The sequence below is a fragment of the Chelonia mydas genome, chromosome 3 (genome assembly GCF_015237465.2).
Source record: "Chelonia mydas isolate rCheMyd1 chromosome 3, rCheMyd1.pri.v2, whole genome shotgun sequence".
Taxonomy (NCBI): domain Eukaryota; kingdom Metazoa; phylum Chordata; order Testudines; family Cheloniidae; genus Chelonia; species Chelonia mydas.
Window position 1 is genome coordinate 100,631,792 of NC_057851.1, and position 20,996 is coordinate 100,652,787.

Genomic DNA, 20,996 nt, shown 5'->3' on the forward strand with positions numbered 1-20,996 from the left:
CTCTCCCCTCCCAGAGATTCCACTCCTTCAATGCCACTGTAAGTACAGACTCTACCTCAAAGATGCCTGTTACTGGTACCAAGAAAGAGTCTGCCATGCCTTCAGTCAGACAGACATTCTTAGTCTTCCAAACAGCTTGGCACTGGCTAAGAACTCTGTGCTAAAGACTGGTACCACTTCCACATCAAGGCAGACTAGATCTGAGCTCTGCTCTATTGGCAACTCACAACATTGACCCTCTTCCTCAGAAATTGAAAGATCAAAGAAATGTAAAATTTATGGGCCTCCTGCCTCTTCTAACAATGACCCAGAGGTCTGCTCACCCTACACAGGCTAGTAAGGCAGTTTCTGTGCTTCACCCCGCTTCAAGTGGAACTCAGTCCACTTGGGCCCTGAAGACTGGTACTGGCATATCTGCAAACAAAAAACTTGAAGAACCTCTCCCATTTTATAAATACCAAGCATACCTTATTGAATTTATGACTAAAAGGTTCCCTCCCCCAATATTCTGGTAGGAGAGAGAGATTATATTTTAGATCTACTTTTCCTCTTTTCGTTGTCTATTAGAGGGCATGCTTGATTTAATAAAGTTGACCAAATCTTTTAAAAACTGTGGCAACACAAGGAAAAAAAACAACCCAAAACAATGAATTTGCAAATAATGTACAGGATAACACCATCAATGAAATAAAAGGGAAATTTATTTTATAAACTATGTACAAAACAACAAAATGTTGACCTAAAATCTGGAAGCAAAGGGGAAAGACACCATAGCCAATGAACGTTTATTTCCATAATGAATTTAGATTATGCTTGTGCAAACAGAAGTCTCTCCAGACCCTTTTTTGCCACAGAACACAAATTTTTCTCATTGCAGGCAGTTAACACACAGCTCATATCCGACTTAATTAAAACAAGGCAAGTATCATCACTACATAGTAAGCAGGCCTTCTCTGTTGATCCAGAATAAGTTAAGAGATTGTTTGCACATGGAATAGTGAGTTGCTTTAGGAAGCTATAATGAAAGTCAGGGAGACGTACTACCCTCTCAATGAGGGACTATTAATATTGATTACATATTATACACCTGCTTGACTTAAAACTTAATTTCCTGAGCTATTAATATTTTGTTTCCACGCTCCCATGTATACTTCAGCCTCCACACTGAGAAACATGCAGTCTTTTTTATATAATCTGCTCCCATTCAGAGTATCTAAAAACTTAGCTTCAGACATTCTTGTCTGCAGCTATAAAGTAATAAATGCCAATCAAGTATTTTTTATAAGCAGATAACACACTGACAAGCTTGACTGTTGGAACACTCAAAAAAAGAGGTAGTTTTATAAACCATAGCTCCTGGGGCATGGGAGTAAGACATCCCAGTGTACACATTTTATGAAATTATTCCAGAAGTAGTCCTGCCGCTCATAAGCATGCAAGTTGTTGGGTTTTTCCACATGGCGCCACCAGCTAAATATGTACCCTTGCTTTCCCTGTTGATACCTGTGTTACTTCCTCAGCTTTTATAAGGTTGTTCTTTGAGTTTGGCTTCAAAATGGGACGGCCAACCTAAAAAAAAAAAAAAAAATCAAATAATCTTTAATTCTATAAAATGTCTAAGAATACTCAACAGGGAAAGAATAAAATTTTCAGCAAAAAGATACTGCAGGCTGGAAGGGCTGTTGCAGTTTTCCCCAGCCTGGGAAAAATGAAACCCATAAATGTACATGAACAATCCCTTTCATATGTATAAGTATTTACTCAAAACAAAAAAGAACATTCACATTGTTAAAATCAAAAAGTCCCCAGTCTAAATAAAAAGGCCTATTATTGCTTCTGTATCTGACCTTAGATATGGATAAACTCAACAACTTATTTGCCTTTTTAGCAGCAATAGACCAACGCAGATGTGTGCCCCCTTACACACAAGCAGTTGATGGACAACCTGGCTGGACAACAGGTCTTAAAAGTTGACAAATTGAGTTCAACAGTCTTCCATTAATTTACTTTCACAGTTTTCCAACAATTTTACACAACTTGTTCTAGGATCAACCAGTTCTATGACTTTTGTATTTGGGATCAATCATGTTGATTACTTAATGGAAGGGATCTGTAGTATCTAAGAAATATAATGCAGATTTTGTCTGTGTAGTTCCAGTGTTTATTTTATTATCCTACGTTTTTACTGAGACTGCAACCATTGTATCTCTAACCTCGTTCAATTGTGTTTTATAAATTTAACACTTAGCTGTACAGTTGTGTAAAATGCAGACTATTTTGATATTAAATTTTCCTCATGTTCAGTGCAAATTTCAAACACACACTTTTATGGTAGAAGACATAAATATAGACAGTCTTCCTGAGAATTCTTAGCTTCACTGAGTCAACCAACCATGAATATGATGGTGGCCGCAACTGAATTTCTGATGTTCCACAACATGCTTTGGAACTGTTATTTTGAAAAATATCTGAGATTTAAAATAAGGTTGCTGAACACCAATACATCAAAGGTGAGATTCTGTAATGCACCTCTAAGAGGCACTGCACACAATTTGCAGGCCAAGAGAAAGAGGGCAGTAGGTGGTAGAGGAACTACACTCGCTTTAAAACACTTTTGTGCCCTCCTAATCCTGAGCTACTCCAGTGGCTAGACAGGCTGTGACATAACACACAGTTCCCTATGGGCTTGGCTAAGTTATGTTAGCCTTTGCAGGCTGCTTTATGGGCAGAAATATTGCTCAGAATGTGTGCATCACATCACAACCCTCCTACCTACAACACAGCTCCTATTGCCAGTACTTACCAAGGGTCCTATGGTAAGGCTTATGGCCATCTTCCATAGTTCCTGTGGCAGGAGAATAATGACTTTTTACACCACTGTAGACCCTTTACCCAGCATGGAGGGGTGTGGGTGGGTGTGGGTGTGGGTGTGTGTTTTTCTCTCTCCGCCCAGGATGTTAAGAATGATTATACCCAAGACATTCTCTAATTTTTCACTGCATTTTTATTTTTTGAGCAAATGACATAGGTTTGTCAGACATCTCTCTGCGTTCTTGGTTTTTAAAGATGAAAAAAATCAGTATTGCTAATGAGGAACACTTTCAATACATGCATGCTTGTAGTCATTATCAGGTCATTTCTCATGTTTGATCAATCATCTTGTTCTAATAGAAGTGTTGATTCTTTTAGCTCTTGTATTCTCTCTCTCTCTCACTTTGGAGCATCTAGTACAGGGGTGCCCCGACCCTTAACAGGCCCCCTGGGGCTCCCACACTCTATCCAACCCCCCGTTCCCCATCCCCTAACTGCCCCCCCGCAAAACCTATGCCCCATCCAACCGCCCTTTGCCCCGACTGCCCCCCCCCGAACCGCTGACCCATCCAACAGCCCCCTGCTCCCTGTCCCCTGACTGCCGCCCTGGGACCCCCCATTCCCCACCCCCTTACCATGCTGAACCCAGCCACGCTGTTATGCTGCCCAGCAAGAGTGGCGGGCCAGAGTGCTGGCAGCACGGCGCGCTCAGGCTGCGGGGGAGAGGGGACAGTGGGGGAGGGGCTGGGGGTTAGCCTCCCTGGCCAGAGCTCGGGGCAGGATGGTCCTGCAGGCCGGATGTGGCCCGCGGGCCCTAGTTTGCCCACCTCTCATCGAGCAGCATACATACAAACTTAAATCAGTCCAGAAGAGTACATTCAAGGCAAAGAACTTCAATTGGTTATATCAAGTGTTCCTTTTGTGCTAGATAAAAGGTAATTCTGACAGCATAATGCAGCTACAACTTTCTTATCAAGTTCTAGACTTTGCCATAAACAATTTAAAGGTGATCTTTGCCTTTTGGGGAGTGTTAAAGATTAACAGAAATTGCTCTTGAACGAAGCAGATGCTGGAAAGTTGTGAAGTAATCAAATCATCATTGCTGCTATGTTCAATTATGATACCATTGTTAACATCTCACTTGCATGATCAGACTGACGGAATCTACTCTTCTACTTCAAGAGCAACAGTGCCACTGAATAAAAAAACTGTCTGAAGATCTCACAGAAAAAGATTAACTGCATTTTTTATCAGAACATGAGTCTTCTCTATCTTGCCACTTGACAATGAGTATATTTAACTTTATATTCGGGGGTTGGACTAGATGACCTCCTGAGGTCCCTTCCAACCCTGATATTCTATGATTAAAAGGAACTCTGTTTTCATTACTTCCGTCAAGTTAGTCACTTGATTTCTACCACTTCCTTTGAGGATAGGTATGCTGAGTCACAAATTTACATGTTTGGTAACCAACCAGCTTTCACAGTATTGATTTCAGTTTTCAGTTTTACACTAAGAATAAAAAACAGGCACTTGTGAAATCAACACCCAGGACTGAAAAAATAAGAGCTAGTCAAGCTTTCCTCTAGTCACATTATCAGATGTTCTGCCCATTTTCCACAAATTTTAAGGTTTTTAACAAACTAAGCCGCTATCAGTTCACAGTTCCACTCTCTTCTCTTCAGTGTTCCATGACAGTTAATTCCACCGACAAGCCATGCCACCCACTCACTGGTTTTCCATGATTCCAGAGTCTCAAGACCACCAACATTCCCTGATAGCCTAATACTCATGTGTAGGTGATGGAAAGTATGATGAGGGATTTTTGTTTGGGTTTTTTGCGGAGTCAGAGAGTAAATAAGAGCTTACCAGAGGGGCTTCTGGACTGGAAAATGGGGAGGTGTCACAAGATCTGTTTTCTTTGTCCAATGAATCATTGCCATTTTGATGTGCAAATTTCTGTTTTAGAGCCTGAGCTATTAGAGCTGCTGGATCCCACTGTGAACTCCGCCTTTTTCTTGTCTTAGGAAGAGGTGTACCGCCAGGTGACCTACAAAGAGCAAAGACAAACTGTGTCCAGTCCATGAAAACTTAATGCTGGTCCTGGAGAGTAATTACATTATCCTAGTATGCTCTACAGTCTACACCTTAGACCAACTTCACATACCATTCAGGTTATAGAAACATAACTTAGCAAGTAATATTGCTAACTGTATTCTGAAATGGCTCACCATGACCAAACAAGAATAAAAGTAAATGCGACAATAGTAAGAAAATCCCCTGCCTACAGTCACAGCAAATACTTAAGTTGTTCATAATACCTCTGATATTTCCTTATTCTAGGTATTAGAATATTTTAAAAAAAGAGGTCTCATTGTACTACCAGATACTGCCGTATCAAATACGGTCCGTCACAATGACCCCTTCTGGCCCTAGAATCTATGAATCTGGGAAAAAAAGTTAATTTAATGCTCCTAAAGTACTCTACTGTCCCTATTTGTTTTCAGTTAAAACACTGGATCTTCATGAGTTCTCATAAAGATCAACAAAAAAGCTGTAAAGTTTCTCAAAAGACTTTACAATAATAAAGTAATATGGTTTGATGCAAGACTTCAGTAAAAAATTAAACTTGCAAATATACATGTTCATCCAGTTGACCACACAAGATCCCATTTGCAAACAAGGACACTTCAACAAAATATCCACAACCAGGATGCTAAATTGGCACAGATGCATCAGTGGCTGGTTTTGTTCTCAAGTGTGTACCTGAACTCCCAAATGCGAAGTTAGAAATACTATTAAAATATCTATTTGAAAGCCAGTCATGCATTATTTATGAATCCAAAGCACTGAATAAGTAAGCCCTGATTTTTTAGAGTACCTCAGCTCTGCCCACAAGTTAGTGCTCAAAGATTGTGGATATAGTTTGTAGGTTTGCAAATGGAATTGAAAGTTTAATTTATAGCATTTGGAACTAGAAAGGGACTTTAGACATGCCTAACTTCTAGGCATCCTGCCACCCAGTGGAATTTACAGCCTCAAGTTAGGCACCAGGCTCCCCATGCATTGTATAGGAGAGTTAGATAGTAAGAAAGGGATTCTCAGAAGCCAGCAAGCTGAGCAGGGAGATGACTAAGCTAGTCAGGAGTGAAATGTGAAGGAAAGTAATGGGGCTTTGGGCCCAGATGCACAAAGGGAATTAGGAATCTAACCCTCATTGATCTGGGCCTCACATGCCAGAGTGACTGGCCAAAGGCAGGCACTAATCTCTGCTTGGGATTCTCAGTCGTGAACCCTCTCTTGGAGTTAGGCTCTTGTATGAGGTCAACCCTTTCTTGTGAAATATCAGAGAGATTCTCCCCACCCCCCAACACAGCCAAAAGGTCAGTGGTTAGGGAACTCACCTTGTATACTGGAAACCCAAGCTCAAATCCCCGCTCTGCCTGATTTGGACCAGGGACTTGAACCCAGTACTGTCACATCCCAGGTGAGTACCCGAACTACTGGGAATTCTGAATCAGTCAGCCAGGCACAAAAATTCCTGACCTGCTTGCCCCTGGCTGCCTTTTGTGTGGGTTAGGTGTGCTCAGTGCACACCTACCAGGTCAGGCCCTCCACGTGTGATAGATGTGGCGGGGGGGGGGGGGGGGGGGGCGGGGGAGATGGACACCTAATGTGAGAATCCCACTGGGGTTAGGTGTGCAAGAGGGCTCTCAGAAGCTCAGTTGATGCAGAGCAGTGTCAGAGCTTAGGCAGTTTGAGCACACCTGTCAACAGACACTTAGGTCCTTCAGGGATTTAGGTGCCCTACAGGGTTAGGCAGCAACTGAGCAGTAGTTTTGAAAACGTTCGCGGTGGTGAAATGTTGGGCATAGGCTTCTAACTGCCTCTACAGGAGTCTAAGTACCTTTTTGAATCTGGCCCCTAGTACTTATGTGGTGAAATCACATACTGAAGGCACGTAAAGCCTTATTAAAATCTGCTATACTATAATATCTGCCCACAAGTGTTTGTGCCAGTTATTGTGCACAATATGCTTGGTGAAATCCTGGCCCAATTGACAACACTCACTGACTTAATTGGGGCCAGGATTTCACCCTCTGTTCTTATATATACACTAAATTGTTTTCCTCAATAGTGATCTCTAAACAGACATTATCCTACTTCCTTAGAGTATATTTTTATTCCAGTTCAGTAAATGTGTTTATTTAGTTTCCTGTGTATCACATCTAAAAGAGCTTTTTGGCTCTGAACACAGGATATCAGTCACAAATATTTAATAATCATAGGTTTTGTAATCACATAAGTTTAGCTTTTTGACCAAAACCATGTAAACATTAAAAATTATTTGTACCAAACTAAAGGACTTGGGTCTAGGTTCAGTAAAATCTTCAGTTAAAATATACACATGCATTATATATTTTTGAAGACTTCAAAGTTAGAAATAGTGTATTTTGGATGTACTGTTAGTTTTCCAATATTTCCCCAAGGAGTTGTCCTTTTACAACGAACTCAAAAGTTTGTTTGTTCAGATCTGTTTTCCTGCACATTTAGCTGATTTTGTAAGTGAACTCCAAATAGCCCCAATCAAAAAAAACAAACAAACAGGAGACAAAAGATTGACTGACCTATGCAGGAGACTACAGTTTTAAATTAGAGAATGCTTTGCTTTTGTATGTAGTGCATTTTCACTTGGTACTCTAGGCAGTGAAGATACAGCACTCTAAGGGAAAAATTGCCTGCTCAAAATCTCTCAGGGTACATATACATGACCAAAAAAACCTAAACAGCAGCAGTGTGTCAGAGCCCAGGTCAACTGGGGCAGGATCGTGGGGCTTGTGCTAAGGGCTATAAATAGAGCAGACATTCCCACTCAGGCTGGAACCCAGTCCCTGAGACCAGCAAGGCAGGTGGGTCTCAGAGCCTGAGACAGAACATCTATACTGCTATTTTTGGCCCCATTGTGCAAGTCTGAGTCAGTTGACCCCACGTGTGAGACTCACTGCCCATGGGGGGGGAGGGGAGTTTTGCTGTGTAGATGTACCCTAAGGAAAGTGTTAAATGACAAACTACTTGCCTAATAAGCCTTGTGGATGGGGAGAAGCAGTAGATGTGGTATACCTTGACTTTAATAAGGCTTTTGATACTGTCTTGCATGACCTTCTCAAACTAGGGAAATACAACCTAGATGAAGCTACTATAAGGTGAGTGCATAATTGGTTGGAAAACTGTTCCCAGTGAGTAATCATCACTGGTTCACAGTCAAACTGGAAGGGTATATGAAGTGGGGTCCCACAGGGATCGGTTCTGGGTCCGGTTCTGTTCAATATCTTCATCAATAATTTAGATAGTGGCATAGAGAGTACACTTAAAATTTGCAGACAATACAAAGCTGGGAGCAGATGCAAGTGCTTTGGAGGATAAGATTAAAATTCAAAATGATCTGGACAAACTAGAGAAATGGTCTGAAGTAAACAGGATAAAATTCAATAAGGACAAATGCAAAGTACTCCACTTAGGAAAGAACAATCAGCTGCATATATACAAAATGGGAAATGACTGCCTAAGGAGAAGTACTGCAGAAAGGGATCTGGAGGTCAGAATGGATCACAAACTAAATATGAGTCAACAATGTAACACTGTTGCAAAAAAAAAAAAAAAAAAGCAAACATTATTCCGGGATATATTAGCAGGAGTGCTGTAAGCAAGATGAAAAGTAATTCTTTCACTCTACTCCTTGCTGATTAGGCCTCAGCTGGAGTAGCGTGTCCTGTTCTGGGCACCACATTTCAGGAAAGATGTGGACAAATTGGAGAAACCAGAGAAGAGCAACAAAAATGATTAAGGGTCTATAAAATGACTTATGAGCAAAGATTGGAAAAAAATGGGTTTGTTAGTCTGGAGAAAAGAAGGCAGAAAGGGAATAGGATAACAGTTTTCAAGTACATAAAAAGTTGTTACATGGAGGAGGGACAAAAATTGTTCTCCTTAATCTCTGAGGATAGGATAAGAAGCAATAGGATTAAATTGCAGCAAGGGCAGCTTACATTGGACATTAGGAAAAACTTCCTGTCAGGATAGTTAAGCACTAAAATAAATTGCCTAGGGAGGTTGTGGAATCTCTGTCATTGGAGATTTTTAAGAGTAGGTTAGACAAATACCTGTCAGGGATAGTCAGATAAAATACTTAGCCCTGCCTTGAGTGCAGGGAACTGGACTAGAAAGATCTCTCGAGGACCCTTTCAGTCCTGCGATTCTATCACCTCAGGTAGTTGTCAGGAGCACCTGTCCATTAAACAGGTTTTCACCCCAGCATTATCTGCTGCTCCCTAGATACTGTAGTGTTGTGTATTTAAGAGTAAACCAAAAATATGCCATTTAAATCAACTTACTTCTCAATAGTTCGCAGTCGAATTTTGTTTATATCCTTCAAAACATCCATCATACTAAGAACCTCCTTGGTCTTCTGGTGTTCACCTTTGTCAATAGTTGTTGAGCTGGTCTTACTTGCAGCACGACGTTGTTTAATAAGTTCAACTGCTGAATTACTGGCATCAAAGCCACATGGTGCTATGGAGGGAAGTGGGGGAGGTGGAGGAATTACGAAGTGATCTGGTGCAGTGAACAATGGAGTAGAAGTCATTGCTGGCACTGGGAAAGAACCACTTGGAATGCCAAATGAATTCAAGACATCTGAACCTATCAAAGAAAATAAGTAGTAGTATTTTTTTAATTCAGAGAATGAGTTACTAATATTTGAAATTTTGAGAAGATCAAGCCAAGTCCAGGGTGTCTGAGTTACATTGCAAGATCCTAATCTGGGAAGGACTGTTTTTTCTTAAAATGTCAAACACCTAGCACAACATGGTATACCAGAAATAATTACATAAAAAGAACGGTTAAGCGAAAGTTATTTAGGTTTCAAAATCAAGCAATCAAAACTTAGGAAATGCTAGATTTAAGATGTCTATGCAACCTTAATTCTGTCCATTTGTACATCCAGCCTGTGCACTGAATGAGGCAGGGGTCCTGTTGGGGAAAAGCTAAGTGTGACCATGTAATTAAAAACAATATCATAATGCATACAAACAAGCCCCAACCGGTCTCTCCCTCCACCCGCACAATTCTCATTGATACAGTAGCTCCTAGGCATACCCAGTGCAGAGCGTGTTGCTCTTGAGACGTGGGTCCAGCTCTTTAGAATGTTTTGTTCAATTATTTTGGCAGCATACCTAAAATTTTATTAAGTACAAGGGAAATGGTAATTAACAGTTTATAACTCAGCTAAACCTATACAGAATTCCACAAGACCAAGAAAAACCCTCTAGCCCCAGGGCTTTTCCCCTGACACATTATAAAAGACTTGCTACAAACAATTTAGATGTTAGAGCAAAAAAGATCAGAAGAATCTTTTATAATGCAGAGTGTTAGGCAGGCTAAATATAGGGTTGCTATTTGCTCACCCTTATAATATAAAGGGTGAGGCTATCGAATTGGTGGTCTAGGCACTCTCTCATGCGACAGTGCAGAATGATACACACTATTGTGGGCTTCACCAGAAAAACAGATGATTTAAATCAACTCCAACTTGAAGGTGATGAACTGTCCGGAATGTGAGGAGAGTGAAAAAAAATTAATTTATAAATATAAGAAAAAACAATCCTGCATTCAAAATACTTTTCACTTAATTCACATAAATTTAGATAAAAAGTTAATCACGGGATAAGTAGTACGGGCATAAAACAAAGGAAGCTCAAAGTTTAAAGACTGTAGTTTAAACAAAAACAAGCTTACCTGATTGACTGCTATTTCTTGATCCTTGCACTGCAACAATTGCAGCAATCTGGGCACGAAGAAGAGTTAACTCATTTTCAAGTGCAGAAATTTTTTTAATTGCTTCTTCATTCACAAGATTTTCTTTTTCTGCTCTACTTTTTACAACAGTTGGCAAGGAAACTATAGCTGGAGATACATCATGGTCAACTGTAATTATTTCCTTTCCCCTTGATTCAGCCCTAAAAAAATTAAAATATAAAACTTTTTAAAGTTTCAACTGAATAGTAACAGTTTCATGCCCCCCACAGGGAAAAGGATTAGATTAAAAAATGCATTTTTTAAGTTACTGGCACAAGAAATTGAAGTTATGAAACACCATTGACAATGACATTAGGCTTTAATGTTTCAGAACTTCATCTCTTTCACAAGACATTTTGCATTACACTGTTTTATAAGCACTAAATGTTGGATTTTTAAGTATTAAGTTTTTTTTAAAAGGTTATCAAGAAAAACCCCTTGAAAATGCACTTTTTAGAATACTTGGGCAATTTACTCAGCAGCAGAGATTGACCATTACACAATGGTTATGCTAAATGATTGAGTTGTAAAAAGAGGTAACAAAGAGCACTTTCTGCCTAGATACAATCAGGAAGAGGGCAGCTATAAATTTAGATGCATGAATAAGGAAGAGAAATGGGTGTAGAAGGTGATGAGACACACCCAGCTAGGACTCCCAAGAGTGTTAATAGCCCCAGAAGCAGCATGTGGGTTCAGGGACAAGACAGCTGCACTGTGGGGAATACTAGACGCACATTGTAGCCCTTATGGCAGATAACTAGAAAACATTAAACGTGTATCAACTGATAGTGTGTCACCTGCTTGTGTAGAGCCTGAAACAAAACTTAAAACAGTGTGACCTGCTTCATTCATCTCAATCAGGGCCCAAGGGGTTTTCCAGCCAAGGAATCTGGCATTTTTCCCAAGATACCATGGGATTCATCATTTTGAATTAGGCAGGCATGTAACATTTTGTCTTCTGTCTCCCTGCCCTACCAGGGCCTACCCACAGTTTCCTCTTGCTCTCCAGATTACCCCACAAGGAGAAGTTAATTTGGATTACAATGCATGCTCCCTTCAGGTATTCCATGGACCTAGAGCTGGAGTTCATCTTGTAGTTAGAATGGGGAAACTATAAGTGCAGGAAGAAAAGGAGTACTTGTGGCACCTTAGAGACTAACAAATTTATTTGAGCATAAGCTTTCGTGAGCTACAGCTCACTTCATTGGATGCATTCAGTGGAAAATACAGTGGGGAGATTTATATACATAGAGAACAAAACAATGGGCGTTACCATACACACTGTAACCAGAGTGATCACTTAAGATGAGCTCTTCGAAGCGGGGGTGGGGGGGAGGGGGCTTTTGTAGTGATAATCAAGGTGGGCCATTTCCAGCAGTTGACAAGAACGTCTGAGGAACAGTGGGGGGGTGGAGAGGGGGGGATAAACATGAGGAAATAGTTTTACTTTGTGTAATGACCCATCCACTCCCAGTCTTCAGCCGACGTGCACGGGCTGAAATTGTGGAAAAGCAGCATCACTTGCCCCATAACCTCAGCCGTGCAGAACACAATGCCATCCACTGCCTCAGAAACAACTCTGACATCATAATCAAAAAGGCTGACAAAGGAGGTGCTGTAGTCATCATGAATAGGTCGGAATATGAACAAGAGGCTGCTAGGCAGCTCTCCAACACCACTTTCTACAAGCCATTACCCTCTGATCCCACTGAGGATTACCAAAAGAAAACTACACCATCTGCTCAAGAAACTCCCTGAAAAAGCACAAGAACAAATCCACACAGACACACCCCTGCAACCCCGACCTGGGGTATTCTATCTGCTACTCAAGATCCATAAACCTGGAAATCCTGGACACCACATCATCTCAGGCATTGGCACCCTGACAGCAGGATTGTTTGGCTATGTAGACTCCATCCTCAGGCCCTACGTTACCAGCACTCCCAGCTATCTTCGAGACACCACCGACTTCCTGAGGAAACTACAATCCATCGGTGATCTTCCTGAAAATACCATCCTGGCCACTATGGATATAGAAGCTCTCTACACCAACATTCCACACACAGATGGACTACAAGCCGTCAGGAACAGTATCCCCGATAATGTCACGGCAAACCTGGTGGCTGAACTTTGTGACTTTGTCCCCACCCATAACTATTTCACGGTTGGGGACAATGTATACCTTCAAATCAGCGGCACTGCTATGGATACCCGCATGGCCCCACAATATGACAACATTTTTATGGCTGACTTAGAACAACGCTTCCTCAGCTCTCGTCCCCTAATGCCCCTACTCACGCTACGTTGATGACATCTTCATCATCTGGACCCATGGAAAAGAAGCCCTTGAGGAATTCCACCATGATTTCAACAATTTCCATCCCACCATCAACCTCAGCCTGGACCAGTCCACACAAGAGATCCACTTCCTGAACACCATGGTGCTAATAAGCGATGGTCACAACCACCACCCTATACCGGAAACCTACTGACCGCTATGCCTACCTACATGCCTCCAGCTTTCATCCAGACCACACCACACGATCAATTGTCTACAGCCAAGCTCTACGATACAACCACATTTGCTCCAACCCCTCAGACAGAGACAAACACCTACAAGATCTCTATCAAGCACTCTTACAACTACAATACCCACCTGCTGAAGTGAAGAAACAGATTGACAGAGCCAGAAGAGTACCCAGAAGTCACCTACTACAGGACAGGCCCAACAAAGAAAATAACAGAACGCCACTAGCCATCACCTTCAGCCCCCAACTAAACCTCTCCAACGCATCATCAAGGATCTACAGCCTATCCTGAAGGATGACCCATCACTCTCACAGATCTTGGGAGACAGGCCAGGCCTTGCTTACAGACAGCCCCCCAACCTGAAGCAAATACTCACCAGCAACCACACAACAGAACCACTAACCCAGGAACCTATCCTTGCAACAAAGCCCGTTGCCAACTATGTCCACATATCTATTAAGGGGACACCATCAAAGAGCCTAATCACATCAGCCACACTATCAGAGGCTCGTTCGCCTGCACATCTACCAATGTGATATATGCCATCATGTGCCAGCAATGCCCCTCTGCCACGTACATTGGCCAAACTGGACAGTCTCTACGTAAAAGAATAAATGGACACAAATCAGATGTCAAGAATTATAACATTCAAAAACCAGTCAGAGAACACTTCAATCTCTCTGGTCACTCGATTACAGACCTAAAAGTGGCAATTCTTCAAAAAAAACTTCAAAAACAGACTCCAACAACAGACTGCTGAACTGGAATGAATTTGAAAACTGGATACAATTAACTTAGGCTTGAATAGAGACTGGGAATTGATGGGTCATTACACAAAGTAAAACTATTTCCCCATGTTTATTTCCCCCCCTCCACCCCCCACTGTTCCTCAGACGTTCTTGTCAACTGCTGGAAATGGCCCACCTTAATTATCACTACAAAAGGTCCCCCACCCCGGTAATAGCTCACCTTAAGTGATCACTCTGGTTACAGTGTGTATGGTAACACACTGTTTCATGTTCTCTATGTATATAAATCTCCCCACTGTATTTTCCACTGAATGCATCTGATGAAGTGAGCTGTAGCTCACGAAAGCTGATGCTCAAATAAATTGGTTAGTCTCTAAGGTGCCACAAGTACTCCTTTTCTTTTTGCAAATACAGACTAACACAGCTGTTACTCTGAAACCTATAAGCGTAGGCTCATGAATGAGGCAGCCTAGAGAATAACACAGTCAAGATCCAAAAAACTGGAGAGATAAACCACTAAAGCTGGCTACAAGCTCCTCCTTTCTTTGGCAATTAGGTCCCATCTACTGCATAGTATATATAGCTCTGTGTACAGTGGTCCTAGAAAGCCTATGATCCCCTATTGAGCCATTTCTAATAACTAAAGTGCCAGATCATAAAAATTATTCTCTTTTTTGTGCAATTCTCTCAGTTTTTGTAGTAAAGCAGCAATGTGACATCACTAACAGCTTAAGTATTGTGATAAGAAGAGAGACAAGTATTGTGATAAGAAGAGAGACTAGAATTGCAATATTCCTTCTAACCCAAAAAAAGCAAAACGTACCAGCCAATTCTGATCTCCCTACTTCTTCTTGTAGTTTCACATCAACAGATAAGATCAGAAGACGACAAACCCATGCAATATAAAAACTAGATTTGCAATATCCAATAAAAATACCAAATGTTAACTGAGCTGTGGGTTAGTCGTCTGAACACACTAAGCAGCATAAACAACCAAGTTCTAGCTCTGAAATATCCACTTCCTCTGTGACTTTGGGTAAAAGTCATTTAAAAGGGACATACATAGTCAACTTTGTGTCTATTAATTTTTTTTAAGTTAAAAATAACTTCATGTGCTACGCCTGTCCAAGTTCCGCAACAATGTTGTTGTTGTTTTACACATTACATTTTCCTATTTTATTAATTATATTCCCTTCGTACTGCATGAAAGCAGAAAAAATTAAATGAAAGAAGAAATGGTGAAACAGCCTATACCCAAGGCAAACAAACTTTTAAAATACATAAAACTTTTCTTTCAATTATGGTATTCTTAGAGCAGGGAAGGGCAAACCTTTTGGCCTGAGGGCCACATCGGGTTTTGAAAATTGTATACCCCCACCTGCCCCCCTCCACACTTCTTGCCCCTTGACAGCAGCCCCCGCCCTTCCGGGACCCCTGCCCCATCCAACCACCCCTGTTCCCTGACAGCCCCTCCGGGACCCCTGCCCCATCCAACCACCCCTTCTCTCTGTCCCCTGATCACCCCCGGAAACCCTACCCGACTGCCCCCACACTGCCCCATCCAACCCCCTCCCATCTCCTTCCTGACTTCCCCCATTCAACCCCCATTCCCCACCCTCTGACTGCCCCGACCCCCATCCACACCTCCTGACCACCACCCCGAACTCCCCTGCTCTCTATCCAACCCGCCCTACTCCCTGCCCCCTTACCACGAAGCACAGTGAGCTGAGGCTGCGGGGGAGGGGCCGGGGGCTAGCCTCCTGGGCCACCCTCCTGGGCTAGGGGCTCAGGGGCCGGGCAGGAGGGTCCTGCGGGCCAGATCTGGCCCGCAGGACGTAGTTTGCCCACCTCTGTCTTAGAGGTTTACTTGTAACAGCAGTGGGTAACAATTTAACAAAACTGATTTTGAGATAACAGGGACCCTTTAATATTTCTGCCCCAATGTTCTCATCTGCAAAAAGGGGATAGAGTTTATTACCCAACAATAAGAGGTTAGAGGAGAGTGTTAGGATTAGATTCCACCAACATTCACCCCACCCCCAAAGGCTTTGTGAATGAAAGCACCATGTGCAAATGCCAGCAACATTCCTGGTACTGTACAACAACAGGAAAGAAGGAGCTCAAAGTGTGGGAATCCTCCAATCTATGTGTATGCTATATAATATTAGCTAAAGCATAGGCAAGAATTGCTGGAAAAAAAAAAATCAAGAGGAAGAGCTAACTTCTAAAGTGTCAATTTTGCTAGGGCCCAGAAAGGTTTAGACAATTGCCAGTATCATAGGCTACAGGACCTGAGTCATTCCTACCAAAATAAACACAGAGCCTTTACTTGCCTAAATCTAGCAAAAGTTTCTCCCTCATCATTTACCACCCTTAAAATATCACCAAGAGATGGAACTACAGAGCTTGGAGTTGTAATTTGTTCATCATAATCCAAAGAATTCAGGTCTTGGACCATCTAAAAAGAAAGCAAGAAAAAAGTCAGGCCTCTGCAAAGTAAAGAATTTCCGTTTAACAATAAAACTTCCTCAAATAAGAGGGACTCAGTATTAGATAAGTGAAAGACATTGAACAGAAAAGATGCAGTATTACCATAGTCATGAAAGATAAAAAGATTAGGAAAGCCATTGTTAAATTTAATGTGAGACTTCTTGCTTAAATAATGAAATGTTAAGAGTAGCAATAATCCACTCACCTGAAAGTGAGGTCTTGGACAAGGTTCTAAAGCAAGAACTGTCCCAAGTCTACGAACAATGCTTCGGGTAGATCCATATTCCTTACTTTGCCAAGCTGATATAATCTAAAGAGATAAACAAAAGAAATCTGGGTTTTTAACTCAATGATACAAAAATTTATGTTTTTCAAAATCATTAAGAGATCATACCATATGTGACCTGACAGTTACATACTTAGATTGGTCTACAAAAATGTTTGCTACCCTAATGGAGCTAGGATTCAGAAACGGCCTCAGGAGGATTTCTCTTCCAGGACCAGTTTTCAAGTTTCTGTGATGTATGTGGAGATGTGCCAGGACACTCTACATGAAGACCAATAGAGGATGAAACTAACTACACCTCCTAGACAGGAGGGTATCTAGAAGGTCTGTTGGAGAACGAAGGCTCGACCCAGAACAAATGAGCCAATGTAGCCTGTATCTGGATACACAAACCACTGTGAGCAAAAATGGTTGGGGAAATCATAAAAAAAGATTTAAGATACCTTCACCTGACATTTCCTTATGACAGCATATACCTGAAGAAAGTGCCTTCTTGAGAAGGGGGTTGAAGGAAGACATGTTTCAATCATACGGCCAATGCTGCTATGGTCTATATGAGCTTCCCACCTTGTTATGAACTGCCAAAACAAAAAGCTACTATCAAACCAGAGAACTTCAAACAAAACAAAGGTTAGTCAGTGTAACCTTGTCTACACTAGCACTTTTCCTACAGTTGGTCTAGCACTAGTGCAGTTCCACCAGTAGCAACAGTGGTGTAGAACAAGTGGTGGCATTTTTACTACCACATTAAGTTTGCACATACATCTGAGAAATGCTGAGCAGACGTAAGTTCTTTGAGGTTAAAACTTGTGGCGCTACAATTAGTGGTGGACATTCTCAATCTAGTACACACCAAAAAGAATTGCATAACAGTCTGACACATTAGGTTTTCTAAGGATTATGGTCCTGATCCACAGATGGTGAGGCCCTGTAATTTCTATTGAAATCCATAAAAACTGTATGTGCTCAGCACCTCCTGTGATCAGGGTCTATGAAGCATTGAATTAATTACTATTTGAAAGTCTTACATGCTAGTTAATAGATGAAGGCAAAATGTAACAAGTAAAATAATCCGATGGGCCTTTCGGCTTGTCTACCAAAGGAAGTTTACCAGAATAATTATACCACTACAGTGAGATGTCCACATAGGGTTATTGGTATGTATATAAATTATGCAATAACCCCAAGCACATATAACCCTTTTACTGCAGCACACATCCTTCATTCACCACCTGCACACACTGACAGAAATCTCTTAACACAACACACGCACTCACCTACCCTCACTCATGCTTACCATACAACCATGCACTTGAGCAGCAAACCAATAGATCATCACTAGTAATATCAGTTTACCTGATCAGCTGGTACACCAAAGTATTCTAGCAGTTGCCTTATGAGATTCAGCAATAGAGCCATTTATAGAACAGTCTGAGAATTCAAAAGCTGGTTATAAACATTAGTTTCACATATATCCCAGAAGAGTTCAGGTTTCCCTTTCTACAGCTGCAAATAGAAAAGAGCATCACTTCTAGACAAAAAACAAACTCCTGCTCAAACTTCTCCACACACTAAGGGTTCACTTCTATGGCCATTCACCACAGTGAGAACAGATTCAAGCCCCATGGCAGCTGAGAAGCCAGAACATCAAATGCTAGACCCCTACATACGCGGCCATCACTGGAGACCCACTGATCTTAGTCCTGGATCTTGTTTTAAAATCAGTAATATTTGAAAAATAAAGAACATCCCATTGTTTTAGATGCAATTGGAGGACGTCTCTCTTCTAACGATTTATCAACTTTTTTTGTTTTTGTTTTAAGAAATGGGAAATATTGGTCCTGGAAAAGCTACTCAGAAGTGCTGTGAAACGTGCTTACGTCTACTGAATTCATAAATGCCCCCCTCCCCCCCCCGCGCTTGTTTGTTCACTAGCGAAGAACAGGAAGCGCTCACGCCTTTATTCCGCCCGGGGGCGTTTTGCAGCGTTGTGAATGAGGTACCCCAATAAATCCCCCACTGGCAACACGACAGCTCCGCCAGACCAGGGCCTCCGCCCCCGGGCTGTCCGGTCGCGCTGTAGGCCCGCCGGTGCCAGGCGGGGTGAACTCGCCCGGCTGTCGGAACGGGCTGCCAGGCTTGCGGCCCAGCTTGGGGCGGGTTGCCGGGGCCGTCCAGCGGAGGCTTGAGAGCGGGTCGCAGGGCTAACAGGGCGGCCACACGGCCTAGGGCGGGGCCACGGCCCCCTGCACGAACGAGCCCGGCCCCGCCCCAGAGCGGCAAGACCGCCAAGGCACGTCAGGCAGCCCCGCCCATCAGCCCTGACCCAGGGACCCTAAATAACCCCCAACCCAGCGTAACGCGTCCCGCCTTCCCCCCGCGCCGCCGCCGCCACCACGTCCCCTTCAACGGTGACAGCGCGCGCCCCCGCCAGCGGGCTTGACGCTGGCCGCGTGACGCGACGTCTGCGACCCCTCCCCGCCCCTTCTCCTCACCTCGCGCTCCTCCGGGCCTCAAGGGGTCCTTCCCGGGCCCCCGCCCCTTCCTCACCCCGGCGCTGCGCCGCGGCGAAATCAAATCAAAACTAGCGCCTCGCAAAGCCGATTGGGTAGAGCGGATGGGGGCGTGACGCACAAATCGACCCGCCACGGACTAGGGGCGTGGCGGAAAACGAGGATTCGACGGCTGAACCAATAGGAAAGCGCGGGGCGGGGGACCGGGGGGGTGTTCCGCTCGCAGGGGCTGGGGGCTCTTCTGCCTCTGCCGAACGCGATACGTTCTTCCTCGGGCTGGGCAGCGGCTCCTGCGTCCGCCCCGCTGCCACGTGTCAGGTTCCGCCGCGCTCAGCGAGCCTGACCTGGCAGCCCCTGCTCGCCGCGGGACGGTGTCCGGGAGCGGCTGCCCCTGCGCCGCGCTGCGCTAGGGGCTGTTGGCTGGGGGGGGAGAGGGGGAGTTGTCAAGGCCAAAGTCAGGAACAGGTTTCAGAGTAGCAGCCCTGTTAGTCTGTATTCGCAAAAAGAAAAGGAGGACTAGTGGCACCTTAGAGACTAACCAATTTATTTGAGCATAAGCTTTGGTGAGCTACAGCTCACTTCATCGGAACCTGGCACGTGCATGTGTGAGGCACTTTCGGCCCACCTGTATTAAAAGGGGAGCGGGAACTGAATCCCGTCCGTCAGGAATGCCTTTGCCTGCCAGAGTGACAAGTCACGTTACTGGAGCTGGCATTTAAATGCATAACTTCTGCAGTTGGCTTTGTGCATTTCCTGGCACTTCATGTATAGAAAAATTCAGTGTTTCTTTTGTATAGTCAGAGTCCCCGGTTCCTGGTGTTAGCACTTCATACAGCAGCCCAGGAGAGAAAAATACAATCACGTCATTGGCTTAGGAAACAACCAATCTTAGGAGAAAGGATGGGTGAGGCACGGGTTTGGAGTTGGGCAGTACCTGAAACTACTTTTATCTCATTTCTAAAAACTAACTTTCAAACTGATGTCCCTTTGAGTTCATGCTAGTGAGGGTGGGGGAAATGAGTAGGATCCCTTCTTCCTGTCCTCTACAATTCAAGAAATAATAATCTTTGTGCGTCTAGCTCTATGAAGTAAATTGAAAGAAGTTGGTTTACCAAATCTCATACAATTCCACACCCACACTTTTCTTTTCTAAAGGCATGTTGCCAATTGTACAACGTATGATCCTGATTCAGCAACTGGATCTGTTAATTGGATGCAGGGTTCTTTGTGAGCAGATCCATTTGCAAAATCAAGACAGTAGCTTGCGAAAGTGACGGACTCCCCAAAACCCCTATTCAACTTACGATGACCAGATGTCCCGATTTTACAATCCAGATATTTGGGGCTTTGTTTTATATAGGCACCTATTATTCCCCTACCCCTGTTCTGATTTTTCACACTTGCTGTCTGGTCACCCTGCCTCAGCTACTACCTATTCCAGCATAGGCTCCAGTCCCAAATGGATCCATTGCTACTGTGCCCTACCCAGCTAAAAAGCATGGCCTTTAATAGGTTTTTGTTCATTGGTATCTGCTCAGAGTAAAATGCACTGTACAAAAGAACTGCAGTTTTCCCCCATTTTACCATGCAGACTCCCTTTCCAGTTAAGGCTAAGTCAGTGGTCCCCAATGGGGTGCCCATGGGCACCATGGTGCCCAGCGGGGCATTTTTGTGCCCCCGCAGGACACCGTGCCACCAAAATGCCGCCGAGTGTGGCTGCCGGAGAACTGCCTGCCAAAATGCCTGCATTTCAGCAGTGTGGTG

At 43.2% G+C, this 20,996-nt stretch overlaps 1 protein-coding gene across 9 annotated transcripts; it reads right to left on the reverse strand.

Annotated features, from left to right (window-relative positions):
- Positions 1-683: 683 nt before the first annotated feature.
- MTFR2 (mitochondrial fission regulator 2) lies at positions 684-19,376 on the reverse strand. Of its 9 annotated transcripts, none has more exons than XM_037894843.2 (9): positions 19,215-19,376; positions 18,076-18,225; positions 17,163-17,297; positions 16,639-16,743; positions 16,277-16,401; positions 10,606-10,826; positions 9,204-9,510; positions 4,681-4,861; positions 684-1,569 (listed from the first exon to the last, which is right to left on the reverse strand). In XM_037894843.2, the coding sequence occupies exons 2-9, from the start codon at positions 18,136-18,138 to the stop codon at positions 1,471-1,473; spliced, it is 1,236 nt and encodes a 411-aa protein (XP_037750771.1). In that variant the 5' UTR covers positions 18,139-18,225; positions 19,215-19,376; the 3' UTR covers positions 684-1,470. The 9 variants fall into 9 exon arrangements, with proteins under 9 accessions (XP_037750771.1, XP_027676358.2, XP_043398914.1 ...); XM_027820557.3 differs by having other exon boundaries at positions 17,196-17,297; positions 19,215-19,369; XM_043542979.1 differs by lacking the exon at positions 19,215-19,376 and adding an exon at positions 18,600-19,151 and having other exon boundaries at positions 17,196-17,297.
- Positions 19,377-20,996: the final 1,620 nt, after the last annotated feature.

Coding starts and splice junctions, on each gene's coding strand:
- MTFR2 (XM_037894843.2), bottom strand. CDS start 18,138: ATGGCTCTATTGCTGAATCTCATAAGGCAACTGCTAGAATACTTTGGT. Junction 16,402..16,638: donor GTCCAAGACCTCACTTTCAG/GTGAGTGGATTA, acceptor CTTTCTTTTTAG/ATGGTCCAAGACCTGAATTC. Junction 10,827..16,276: donor GAAACTTTTGCTAGATTTAG/GCAAGTAAAGGC, acceptor TAATTTTTTTAG/GGCTGAATCAAGGGGAAAGG.